Source organism: Ruditapes philippinarum, unplaced genomic scaffold (assembly GCF_026571515.1).
Source record: "Ruditapes philippinarum isolate M1 unplaced genomic scaffold, ASM2657151v2 ctg517_1_1_1_1, whole genome shotgun sequence".
Taxonomy (NCBI): domain Eukaryota; kingdom Metazoa; phylum Mollusca; class Bivalvia; order Venerida; family Veneridae; genus Ruditapes; species Ruditapes philippinarum.
The window spans coordinates 474,648-487,214 of record NW_026862442.1 but is presented as its reverse complement, the minus strand read 5'-3'; the positions used below and the strand labels follow the sequence as shown (position 1 = coordinate 487,214).

Genomic DNA, 12,567 nt, shown 5'->3' with positions numbered 1-12,567 from the left:
TTAGCATCAAATTCACTTAGATGATGATCATGTGCAACAGTCAATACAAACGAGAAGAAGAAGCCCAGAAATACTTCTTAACAAAGTTTGAATTCAAATCAAAATGTAACCCTAGCTTGCCAGCAGTTACAAATTCTTCTATAGCAAACCATGCAGATCATGATCAGATGTAACAGATGTGCTCCCTGCTTTTTAATTTCAATGATGGTAATTTAGGTTTACAATTTTTAAATAAAACTGTAAGCATTCAAGTCTCATTGGTCAGCCTTAGCACTATATATGTATATAGGTGATAGCGAAGGCAACTCATTATTTAGGGTCCGTACTCTCAGTGCCTGAATGGGCGGATTGACCCTTATTAAGTGTAGAATTGTAACACACAAGTCCTAATTCAAAGGGTAACAAACTTATTAATTTAACTTATGGTATCCACTGTTAATTAAAGTCTCCAAAGTTGATTTAGTTTTATAGATTTTGATGATAATCTTGAAACTTCTTGATCAACCCTCATACTTATATTTATAATATAACATGCAAGCTTCTCTAACTGTGTGTAAATTTGTTACTGATATATATATTGTTATCAATAATCTACTTTAATATTGCATCTCTCTTGATAAAGTTTATATTACCCCACCCACTGGAAGCATTTTTAGCTCAACTGAGCACAAAGTGCTCTAAGGTGAGCTTTTAATTGTGATTGCAGTGTTTGTCATTTGCAGGTGTCCACATTTTCTTTAAAAAACATCTCCAAGACTACAAGTACTTGATGGATTTTGACATTCTTCGCAGGAGTGATCCTTAGGTTGCCCTATACAAAAATTATATAAATGTTTCCAGTCTGATGCATGAATAGGTCACAGGAGCAAAAAATACACTTTAAATGAATTCTTTGAAAAATAGGCTCTGGGAGTAGTACAAATAGTTTATAAAGGGTTGTATAATTAAAACATCTTCAAAGACATCTCCTCAGAAACTGCAATGTGTAGTTCTAACTGAAATATATGCCATATAGTATTGATCACCTTGTGGTCCCCTGGGTATAAAGTTGATCCCACCCCAGGGTCACCTAGTTTATATAAACTTGTATAGGAAAATACATGTTTGTCTTCTTTTATGAAACTGCAATGCCTAGATATTATTTTTTGTTGTCATGAAGCATTATTTGTAGAAGACATCTACAAATATTTGATAAATTATGATGCTTTGGTAATAAAAAAGACAAACCAGATGTGACCTGTGACTTTTTCTAGCAATATATCTCAGGTGAGCAATCCAAGGCCATCATGGCCCTGTGTTTTCTGAAGTAATGCTAAAATAAAAGTAAAACTCTTTGTTGAAACACTTAAAAGTCATATTGGAAAATTTGGTAATTCTTATGACAATTATGCACTTGTTCATAATTTGATATATCATTTTTGAAAAAATAATATTATTGTCATGAATTACAGGGGAAGGACTAGCAATGAAGTCGTTGTCCATGGAAACTCTTTCTGTTTCCAACGATGAATTTGCAGATGCCAGATCTCATCTCTCATTTGACCAAGGTAAATTCATTCAGCATTAGTCATCTATGAATTATATTGTTTTTTTTGTAGAAACTTTCCCTTAAGGGAAATAGAAAAAAAATTGATGAATTCTCAAGACTGGTAAATACGGACTTTGAAATAAGAGATAATTAGTCGCCTCTTACAGCTCTCTCACTCTCTGATTGGACAATTTGAAATTCAAATTACATTGTTGTATATGAATATAAAATGTAAGCCTGTAAGAGTTTAGACCATCTGGTTAGCTCAATGTAGAATGTTGGACTATGAGTTGGGCAATCCTGGTTTGATTTCCAGGCTTTCTTTATGAATGATCATGAAATCCTTTCCACCGTCATTTGTTCTGTACCTCTGCTCAGGCATGTTCAAAAGTAATCAGTTCCTTGTGAAAGTAAAGGCAACTAGTATTGGTAAACATGTTCGACAGCCTGCCCAGGAACTCGAATTGCTCGTTGTTAAATTCAGTGTGGCTTTCTGCCTTGATTTGGAGTGAAAACAACCAACACCAACAAAATTTCAATAAATTTGTTAGCAAGTTTTTACAAAAATACTAAATTTTCCTACTGACTTGGCCTCTATCAATGTTTTTTGTCTTAGAAATAACAAAAACAAGCTTTGTTTGATTGTTCTGCTTTGATTTATTTCAGAGTCACATGGTAGCCGACGTTTTGAGAAACTTTGTCAGAAATACAGTCTAGAGACAGGAGGGTTTGAGAAACACGCACCTGTGCCACCACTGTGTAAAACTAATACACTATTCCTTGTTGTACATGGAGGTAGGTCTATGGGGTTGTTTTTTCTGACATAAGAAAATTTGTCTTTGAAATCTTTTTGGTAATAAAATGAATTTTGATAGAACTATAATAATTTGAAGTGTGCATAGAAAAAAACACAGACACTTAAGATATGAATCTAACATAGGGGTCAGAAATTGTAACCATTTCCCAAGTGTCCCTAAATTCAAAAGAAGTACAAATCCATTTCTTGAATTTCCCAGGTTAAAAGCTAAAATCTTATTTTATTCTTTGGTTTAATATCTTTATATGTATAATCAGGCTTAAGTTAGTAGTTTTTAAGCAACAAGACATTGACTTACATATTTTATATTATAGGTAGTTTATTGGACCCTGCCTACGATCATTTTAACACATCTAAGAGGAGTGATTATAATACATTAAAGACAACATTTGATACTGTGATCAAATCAAGTTATCCGAGTGCTAAAGGACGTATCGCTATCAGACTTGTGCCATGCCCTCAGATCTGTTGTGAGGCTCTCAATGTTCTTTCGAGGTAAGCTTTATCCGAGGGATCACTTTGTTTCTGGAGAAAGTAGCTCTTAATGTGAAAATATTTGTCATAAAAATAGCAAATTGTAAACAAAGTAGTTTTTTGACTTTTGTACAAAATACTAAATCACTGTAACTGTACTAATTGCCAAAAGGAAATAGAAGCAAAAATTGGCTTAGGTAATTGGCTTTTGAAAATATAACATGACATCAAATTAAAGAGCTTTTGAGAACATGAGAACAAATGTATTTCTTGGCCATCATGGGCCTTTAAACATAGGGTTATCATGTGATTTTGTATTTCTGTTGATCTCATTTACAGTTTAAGCCCATTTGGGTTTGATGCCATGACTCCGAATTCAAGTGAAGGTGCTCTTCCCTGGAGCCAAGAGTTTGTTCCCTTGGGAGCTGTTGGTCTTTTCTCAGTGTGCAGCCCAGATTATCAGGATCATGTGAATTCTGTTATTGCCAAAGCAAACCTTGTCTTCATGGACTTCCTACAGTCTGAAGAGGGAAAAGGCTTCAATGGACAGGTACTTGATTATTTTGCTATGTAAATTTATTTAAAGCTAACATATATTCTGAAAAATTGTATGTCATTATATCTGATTTAAGTTAATTTCTGGTTAGGAAAAAAATGAAATAATTGGTAGCTGCTATTGACCAGTATTTATAGTAGAACCTGGCTTCTGGGGCCACTTAATTTCTGTTAAAAACTGGTCCTAATAGTGTAGCGGGGTGTCCGTGGCCCAGTGGTTAAGGTCATTGACTTCAAACCACTTGCCATTCACTGCTGTGGGTTAGAATCCTGACAGGGACTTTGGATTCTTTCATGTGAGGAAGCTATCCAGCTAGCTTATGGAATGTTGGTGGTTCTACTCAGGTGCCCGTTTGTGCCTGAAATAATGCACAGAAGGGCACCTGAGGTCTTTCTCCATTAGTAAAGCTGGTACGTCGCCATATGACATATAATGTGATGGTGTATTATAAAACCCAATTAAACAAACTTTAAAGTGTAGCAATATCTGATTTTAATTTATTTCTATTAAAAAAACATAAAAAAGCCCTTGTTCTATATATATTTGCATGCCAATAAATTGAATATTATTTGTCAACCTATGTGTCAAAATCTGGGGTTTCGAATCTGTTGTGTTTTAACTGGGTATTGGCCTAAACAGATAAATATACTGTTGGCTTCTACAGGTATGTATCTTGGCCGATGCAACAGGTTCTGTGTTGACCTATGATGCCTTAACCCGGACTCGCACTCTTCTAGGACGTAATGACAGTCACCACGGTAGCCAGTCTAGCGATCTGAACCAGGACTTTGATCTGTCGGCCTCTATGGGCAGTTCTCATACCCTGTGTGAAAACGCAAAAGACACAACAATCGTGGAACAGGACGAAGATGTTGTTTTACGACATAAACCGGACACATTAAGGAGTGAAAGTGTACAGACTGATTCAAAATCAGTCGTAGAAAGTAGTAAATCTGTAAAGTCAGATAAGTTGGATGATAATCAGTCAAAATCCTCGGAACGTGATGCCAGTAAACCAGCTGTACGCAAAATGGACAGTGTTCCCATAGAAACACGTCATAATAGTGTGAGATTACAAGTGACTAGGTCGGTCGAGACTCCCGGGGAATTTGTGCGGAGAACTAGTGGCGGAAGTCAGTATGAAACTTTAAAGTTTGATTTTGAAGTGGCTGATTTCTTCATGCTGGGATCACCACTAGGACTTGTGTTGGCATATAGGAAGATGTTTGCTGGAGAAAAATCTGGTAAGTTTACTGGTACATTTTGTATACTTATGTTACTGAAATACTGTTTTTGGTTTTTGTTTGCCTAGAATCAAACTGAGTATGCAACTTTTTATTTTATGTGATTTTTTGTTTGTTTTTGTTTGCCTAGAATCAAACTGAATATGCAACTTTATATTTTTTGTGACATTTAAGGTTTTTAACTTGGGAAGAATGCCATAGAATTCCTTTTATCAATTAATTTAAATGCACAACAAAAAATAGTTTGGAAATCACACTGGGCTGAACTTAGTTTGGAATCAAGGTATTTAAAATTTCAGAAAAGGCTTCTACAAGTTCATGTAAAGGTTCAATGATAAAATGTTTGATTCACTTTCCTGAAATTCCAGAAATCATTATGTGTTACAACTGAAAGAAATTGTGTCATTTTCCTGAAATTTCACAAGTTACCCTTTGTTATTATGTTCTCCTACTGATAAATTTTTTCATACAGTATTTGGTTCTTGTAACAGAACATGATTCTGTAGTTTATGACATTTTTCATTCTAATCAGGCACTCCACTGAGACCTGATTGTCAACAGATGTACAACTTGTTTCATGCCAGTGATCCATCTGCTCTTCGTCTTGAACCATTGCTGAACTTCGTGTTCCGTCAAATCCCGCCCATCAAAATAGCGAGATATAACAAATTTCCCATGGGCGATGGAGAATCTATTCAAATAGGTAAGTAAAGTATAGAATTCATGTAAACATAACTTAATGGATACTTTCTGTAGTAATGTTTGAAGTAAGGTTTGTAGAGATTTATGAAACACTTGATTTTCTCTGCATTGTATGATTTTATGTCAGGTTTAAAATTTTAAAGTCTGACTCCAACACTGTCATAACATGTTATTTAGTTGTAACAATTAATTACTGGTTCAGTTAACCCTTGAGTACTGCAAGTCATTTAGATATACTTGATCTGTGCCTTACAAAATCAATTTAGCATATTGCTTCCCAAGGACATTTTTAAATTTTTAAGTTAGTGAGATTTGTTCTATTTTTGTCAGTAAAAATTTGTATTTTGTGTTAATTTTTGTCTTACATTCAAAACATGTATATATTTATTTTAAGCAAGACATTATTTATTTATATTTTATATTATGTTTTACAACTTTGGTGTATAGATTCATATGACACAAGTAAGTTTAAGCTATGAGGTGGTTTATATATAAATATGGATATTAAATGTGGAGGAGCCAGCTTGTAATTGGCTCAGCATATTCACCAAATTAACAATGCATTGTATATGTCAATCTATCCATTGGTCAGCTTGTCCATCTTAGTTTAAAGGACCACACCATAATGCAGGACCAAACCATGACCTTGGTTTATCTTAGTTTGCAGGACCAAGCCATAACTCCTGAGCATCTTGGTTTGCAGGGCCACAACATAACTTTTGTCCATAATTGTTTACAGGACCACACCAAAACTCTTGTCCATTTTGGATTGCAATACCATACCAAAACTGTCAATCTTGGTTTGCTGGGCCACACCATAACTCATGTCCATCTAGGTTTGCAGGTCCACAACATAACTCGTGCCCATCTTGGTTTGCAGGACCTGAACATAACTCTTGTCCATCTTGGTTTGCAGGACCTCAACATAACTCATGTCCATCTTGGTTTGCAGGACCTTAACATAACTCATGTCCATCTTGGTTAGCAGGAACACACCATAACTTTTGTCCATCATGGTTTGCATGGCCACAACACATTTTTACGAGATAGAAATTGTATGTCCTTCAGATGGCCATTATCTATAGTTTTATAGGTCAAAGTCAAACTTGGAAGTCAAAGATCCAAATTAGAATTCAATATTTCACCTTAAAAAGACATATATGTACTTTGGATGTTGTTTTTGCTACTTATATATATTTATAATGAAATGTTAGTAAATGTCTTTGTTAAAGTTGATAGTTATGCTGTGATATGATCTGTTATACCACTTGTATATCAAATACAGTAGAACCCATGTTTATAATTATTCAGTAGTGACTGCTTTATGTTCCATATCCAATTGATATCAAATATAAAATTATATTCAATTAAATAAATTAAAAGTACTTATGGAAAGGGGGTGGAAGCAGGTGTTAAACATGTTTTTTTCTCCTTCTAATCAATAAAACTTTTTTTTCCAAGCATAAAATTATACTGATGCATACTTTCTTAATTGCCTAAGATTGATTAATATTGTTTTTATCAGAAAAAAATGTCTAAAACTGTTATTTCTTTTTGCACAATACTGGTATTCCTCTCAATTTGTACAGTACAATCTTTGCAGAAAAAAAAGAGAAAAAAAGACTCCCTAAATTACATCCAAAATGGCTTAATTGAGAACAATTTAAACTCTTTCAGATAATAACATTTTGGTTGCTGCCAAGAGGTGCTGCTTCAGAGAGATTTATTAATTTTTGTAAAGTTTTCATTTAAAAAGATTTGTTATTGTCCTTACAACGAAGTTATTGCTTTACTAGAGGTCAATGATTCACAGATTGCAATGTAAATAAATTTGAAAAAGAAAATTCTTGTTATGGAAATTGGTCACATTAGAATAAACAGCCCAACAAATTCGACAAAAAAAGGCCAAATAGCAATTAAACATAGGCAGTTAAGAAGTGTGCACCGCACCAGTATATAAGCCAAATTGCAATTAAACATAGGCAGTTAAGAAGTGTGCATCAGTATATAAGAACTTAAGGAACTTAAAGGAAGTGCTGAAAACATTAAATATGACATGGTTTCTAGAGCAAGTTTGACTGTATGGATAACATGCTTCATAATTTTAAACTTAACGTGTTTTTTGTTTTTATTTTTGCTGTATTGTTCTAGTGGAAACCGTATGTCACTACATACACATGTTCCTTGACCAGCTTGTTGACCAGGCTGGCACGGGATCCCAGTTACTCGTCTCGCTACAACGTCAAGCCAGTGTCACAAGCACGTGCAGTCAGCTAACAGCCATGTCTGCGCACGGGAACACATTTTCTAACATTGCAAATGGTATTGAATGCATCATGAAGCATGTGCATTATGAAGGAGAAAAGTTTTCCCCCAGCTTTAAGTGTATTGAATGTTTAGCTAAGCTCTGTTACATTTGTTAAGCTATTTATATATTTTGCTCGATTTCCATCTTCCTATCATTTATGTTATTTTCTTATCATACTCTTTAAGCTAGCTCTCAAAGAAAGCCAGAAGGTTCACCCATACCTTATTTTGTTGTTGTCAGTGTTAGTATTGTCCAATTCACTGTGACCTTGATTAAGGTCAAGGTGACCTTGATAAAGGTCAAGACATTAGAATAAGTGAAGGTCGTTCACATTCTTTCATTTTTCTGAGTAAAAAATTTTGGATTTTGTTGTATCTTTGTCCTTCCGTTTATCTGTCCTCATACACAGCCTACCATTTTTTATAGCATCCTTATTGTTGACCTGTTGACCTTTTCCTGTGGGAATGATTTGTTGTTAATAGGTCAAGGTCACTGAGTCTTAGGATTGTTTTTTTTTAAAACATTTTCCTGATAAAATGCTAATTTATTAACTGATATCTTACATTGTTGTAGGTATAGGTAGTTGTTATCTTATACAAAGATATCATCTTGTGTCATGTTTGAAATTGAAAGGGCAAGGTCATGACTTTTCATGACCTTTCATTGCCTTTCAAGTGATATTAGTATCAAATATCCCTTGAGTGGCTAAACTTCTGAAGATAAGACAGAAATAATTTGCATGATGGCTTTTGTCAATAAGGTCAGCAGCAGGATAATTTAGTTTCTATCTTTCTAAGGTCAGTATAATGATGACCTTTGAGTCTATACCTGTTTAACAGGGAATTCAGAGTTCACAGTGAATGATGATATAGTACTAAGTGAGCATGTTTGAAAAGTAAATTGTTTTTACCCTAGTGTACATCTTAAAATACATGGACCTTAATTGACTGCATGGAATTTGATTCTTTTTTTAAAAAAAATCAGTGGTTATTACTCTTCTGTTATAACTCCTTTTACTTTTGTAATGTGATTCTGCTTAATACTCTGCAGTTTTTCATTTCATTTTGGGTTTAGATAATACTCATAGTAAATTGTAATTAAGCTTGATTGTATAATAATAAATGGAAACTGGAGGTTTTATTATTATCATTTTTTTTTTATTAGCTCACCTGTCACAAAGTGACAGGGTGAGCTTTTGTGATCGCTTTTCGTCCGGCGTCCGTCCGTCCGTCGTCCGTCCGTAAACTTTTGCTTTAAATGACATCTCCTCATAAACCACTGAGCCAATTTCATCCAAACTTCACAGGAATGTTCCTTTGGTGGTCACCTTTAAAAATTGTTCAAAGAATTTAATTCCATGCAGAACTCTGGTTGCCATGGCAACCGAAAGAAAAATCTTTAAATATCTTCTTTTAAACAACCCTAAGAGCTAGAGCTTAGATATTTGGCATGAAACATCTTCTAATGAGTGTCTACCAAGTTTGTTCAAATAAAAGTTCTGGGGTCAAAATTGGCCCCGCCCCTGGGGCATTGATTTTCCCTATATGCATATAGTAAAAACTTAAAAAAATCTTCTTTTAAAGAACCCAAAGAGCTAGAGGTAAGATATTTGGCATAAAAACATCTTCTAGTGAGTGTCTACCAAGTTTGTTCAAATAAAAGCCCTGGGGTCAAAATTGGCCCCACCCCGGGGGTCATTGATTTTCCCTATATGCATATAGTAAAAAACTTAAAAAATCTTCTTTTAAAGAACTGTAAGAGCTAGAGCTTAGATATTTGGCATGAAAACATCTTCTAGTGAATGTCTACCAAGTTTGTTCAAATAAAACCCTGGGGTCAAAATTGGCCCCGCCCCAGGGGGGTCATGGATTTTCCCTATATGCATATAGTAAAAACTTAAAAAATCTTCTTTTAAAGAACTGTAAGAGCTAGAGCTAAGATATTTGGCATGAAACATCTTCTAGTGAGTGTCTACCAAGTTTGTTCAAATAAAAGCCCTGGGGTCAAAAATTGGCCCTGTCCCGGGGGGTCATTGATTTTCCCTATATGCATATAGTAAAAACTTAAAAAATCTTCTTTTAAAGAACTGTAAGAGCTAGAGCTAAGATATTTGGCATGAAACATTTTCTAGTGAATGTCTACCAAGTTTGTTCAAATAAAAACCCTGGGGTCAAAATTGGCCCCGCTTCAGGAGGTCATTGATTTTCCCTATATGCATTTAGTAAAAACTTAAAAAATCTCCTTTTAAAGAACCTTAAGAGCTAGAGCTTAGATATTTGGCATGAAACATCTTCTAGTGAATGTCTATCAAGTTTGTTGAAATAAAAGCCCTTGGGTCAAAATTGGCCCCGCCCCAGGGGTCATTGATTTTCCCTATATGCATATAGTAAAAACTTAAAAAAATCTTCTTTTAAAGAACCCAAAGAGCTAGAGCTAAGATATTTAGCATGAAACATGTTCTAATGGGTGTCTACCAAATATGTTCAAATAAAAGCCCTGGGGTCAAAACTGGCTCGATCCGGGGGTCATTGATTTTCCTTATATGTGTATAGCAGAAACTTAAAAATCTTGTTTGAAAAAACCCAAATAGCTAGAGTTTAGATATTAAGCATAAAACATCTTTAAGTAAATATCTACAAAGTTTGTTCAAATAAAAGCCCGGGGGTCAAAACTGGCCCTGCCCCAGGGGTGTCATTGTTTTTAACTATATGTGTATAGTAAAACTTAAAAAATCTTTTTTAAAAAACCCAATGAGCTAGAACTTAGATGTTTTGCATGAAACATCTTCTTATGGGTATCTACCAAGTTTGTTCAAATAAACAAATAAAAGCCCTTGGGTAAGAATTGGGGGGGGGGGGCTATATACAGGTGAGCGACCTCAGGGCCATCATGGCCCTCTTGTTTATTTATTTTTTTTTGTGGTAAATTCTCTTTTCTTGAATACTCACTTAAATATTTCAAATACAAAGTCTTTTTTTAGGTCATAAGTTTGCTTATAACTGTTATATTTTGTTGGTTTAGATTTTAGCTCGCCCTACGAGCAAGTGACTATGTGTCCTTAGTTATTCAGAATATGTTTAATTTCTGTCTGTGTTAAACAATTCACATTTTTTTTTATTTAATAACTATGATCAGTGTGCTACTGTAAGATAAGATTCAGTTTGAAATATAACTCACTTAGTTTAAAAAGAAATTAAGGAAAACATCATTTATAGTTTCTTAACACTCTACAGGAAATAGTTTCAGCCAATTCTTAGTGTGCTTTACTATTTTGTTAAAAGCATAGGATTTGTTTTAGTGTGCTAATTAAGTTTCAGTCATTTTGGTCATCAAATGTTATTTATAAATGAATCCTAATATTAGATTTAAGTTAAATCTTGTTCTTTTGGTCTGCTTTTGTGATTTGTGTTGTGAAAACTTTTGTGTATTTGGATAATTGTGGTGTATTGAAGTTTTGTGACATGTGTGTCTAATTTTAAAGGAAATAAATTTTAATTTTCATTAAAATTTAAAATGTTAAAAAGTATAAGAATAACATTTTGTAATTTTTACTTTAGTATGCTACAAAAAAAACAATGTTTCAAATAACATTCATGATTGATTTATTTACATTTTATGTTCATGGTGATAAGATTTGTCCTGAATAATCCGCAATTAGTTTGAAAAAATAAAATGTTGTTTTATTTGTTTTGTTTTTTTGTTGTTGCATTTAACTTAATTAAACATCTGACTTACTTAGTCATTAAGAGAAAGGAAAATATTTATATGAGGAATAGTATTATACTTGTTTTTATAAGGAAAAATATGTAATGTTAGCCTTGTATCCAGAACGATTTTCCATGCATATACCCTCCTATTATCCTATTATATATATACAGAAAAGGGAACACCTTAAATGCTAGGGAATGTTTGTCTATCAATTCCTGTTCTATTATTGGACATCCTTATTAATATTTATGATACGAATTATATGAAATAACATCCAAAGAAAAAAAAGGCATTTTTGAGTATTTCATTTTCTATTAAAGTGACATTATGCTCATTTTTGCATTGTCAAATAAAGCTTAATTTGTTACGTATTTCAAAAGATTGACTATTATAAAGGTCATTGAGCAAAAAAATAATTATAAAAAATGGCCCGGATAAAATATAAAACTGCCTAAAATGTAAATAGACGGCCCCACTCATTTTATCAATTGAATGTTAGCAGTTAAAAAATTGAAGCTGTGCAAGTCCATTTTGGAAATTCAGGAAGTTAAGATTTACGAAATGCTCAAAAAATGAAATGCAGACAAGTCTTTTATACAAGTTAAGCATGGCAAGGGTTAAAGTGTGCCATGAAAATGATAACTTACTTAACTTCACAACGGTGTCATGTCAAGATTTTAAGCCAGTTTGGTATGATTTAATTTCTTTATAAGGAGAAACATAAGGGGTCAGTTAAATGATTAGATATGATTTAAATTATCATAGCTTTATACATATGTCTACATATAAAACATAGGAAAAAATAATGTTATGATCTTGTGAGAATATTTTATACTAATTTTATATTAACAGTGAGCAGTCAGTGGTGGGGCAGTAAACGTCTAGATTACATGTTGTACTGCCCCGAAGTGTTACATTCATTCCCCGTGCGATCCTTGCCGCCCTTGTTTCACGCCAGTTTCTGGGAGTCCACCGATGTTGTCTCATTTGTGCTGCGACAGGTAAGTTGATTTCTAAACATTTATACAGTGTTGAATAATGTAATTGAAACAACAATATTTGTTTTCTAGAACATGGTTGTAGAAATTTGGCTTTACTTGTCCTTAAACTATAAAAGTAAACGTTGGCACATGGCCAGAAAATATAAGCCGGTAGATATATTTTGAATAGCATCAAAAAAATTTCAATGATCTCTTATAGAAATATGTTTGGTGGTAAAATTAGCAATGT

General features: G+C 33.6%; 1 protein-coding gene across 5 annotated transcripts in view; it reads left to right on the top strand.

Moving 5' to 3' along the window:
• Positions 1 to 12,567, top strand: part of LOC132719104 (protein retinal degeneration B-like) — a 96,233-nt gene that overhangs the window by 59,957 nt on the left and 23,709 nt on the right. For 3 of the 5 annotated variants that reach the window (XM_060702847.1, XM_060702846.1, XM_060702845.1), the window contains 8 exons: positions 1,452 to 1,547; positions 2,195 to 2,327; positions 2,664 to 2,840; positions 3,159 to 3,369; positions 4,040 to 4,619; positions 5,152 to 5,322; positions 7,473 to 7,643; positions 12,190 to 12,338. In XM_060702847.1, the coding sequence (XP_060558830.1) occupies positions 1,452 to 1,547; positions 2,195 to 2,327; positions 2,664 to 2,840; positions 3,159 to 3,369; positions 4,040 to 4,619; positions 5,152 to 5,322; positions 7,473 to 7,643; positions 12,190 to 12,338 (1,688 nt within the window). Of the gene's footprint in view, positions 1 to 1,451; positions 1,548 to 2,194; positions 2,328 to 2,663; positions 2,841 to 3,158; positions 3,370 to 4,039; positions 4,620 to 5,151; positions 5,323 to 5,768; positions 5,784 to 7,472; positions 7,644 to 12,189; positions 12,339 to 12,567 lie in introns of all 5 variants that reach the window. The other 2 variants (XM_060702849.1, XM_060702850.1) reach the window with 2 other exon arrangements.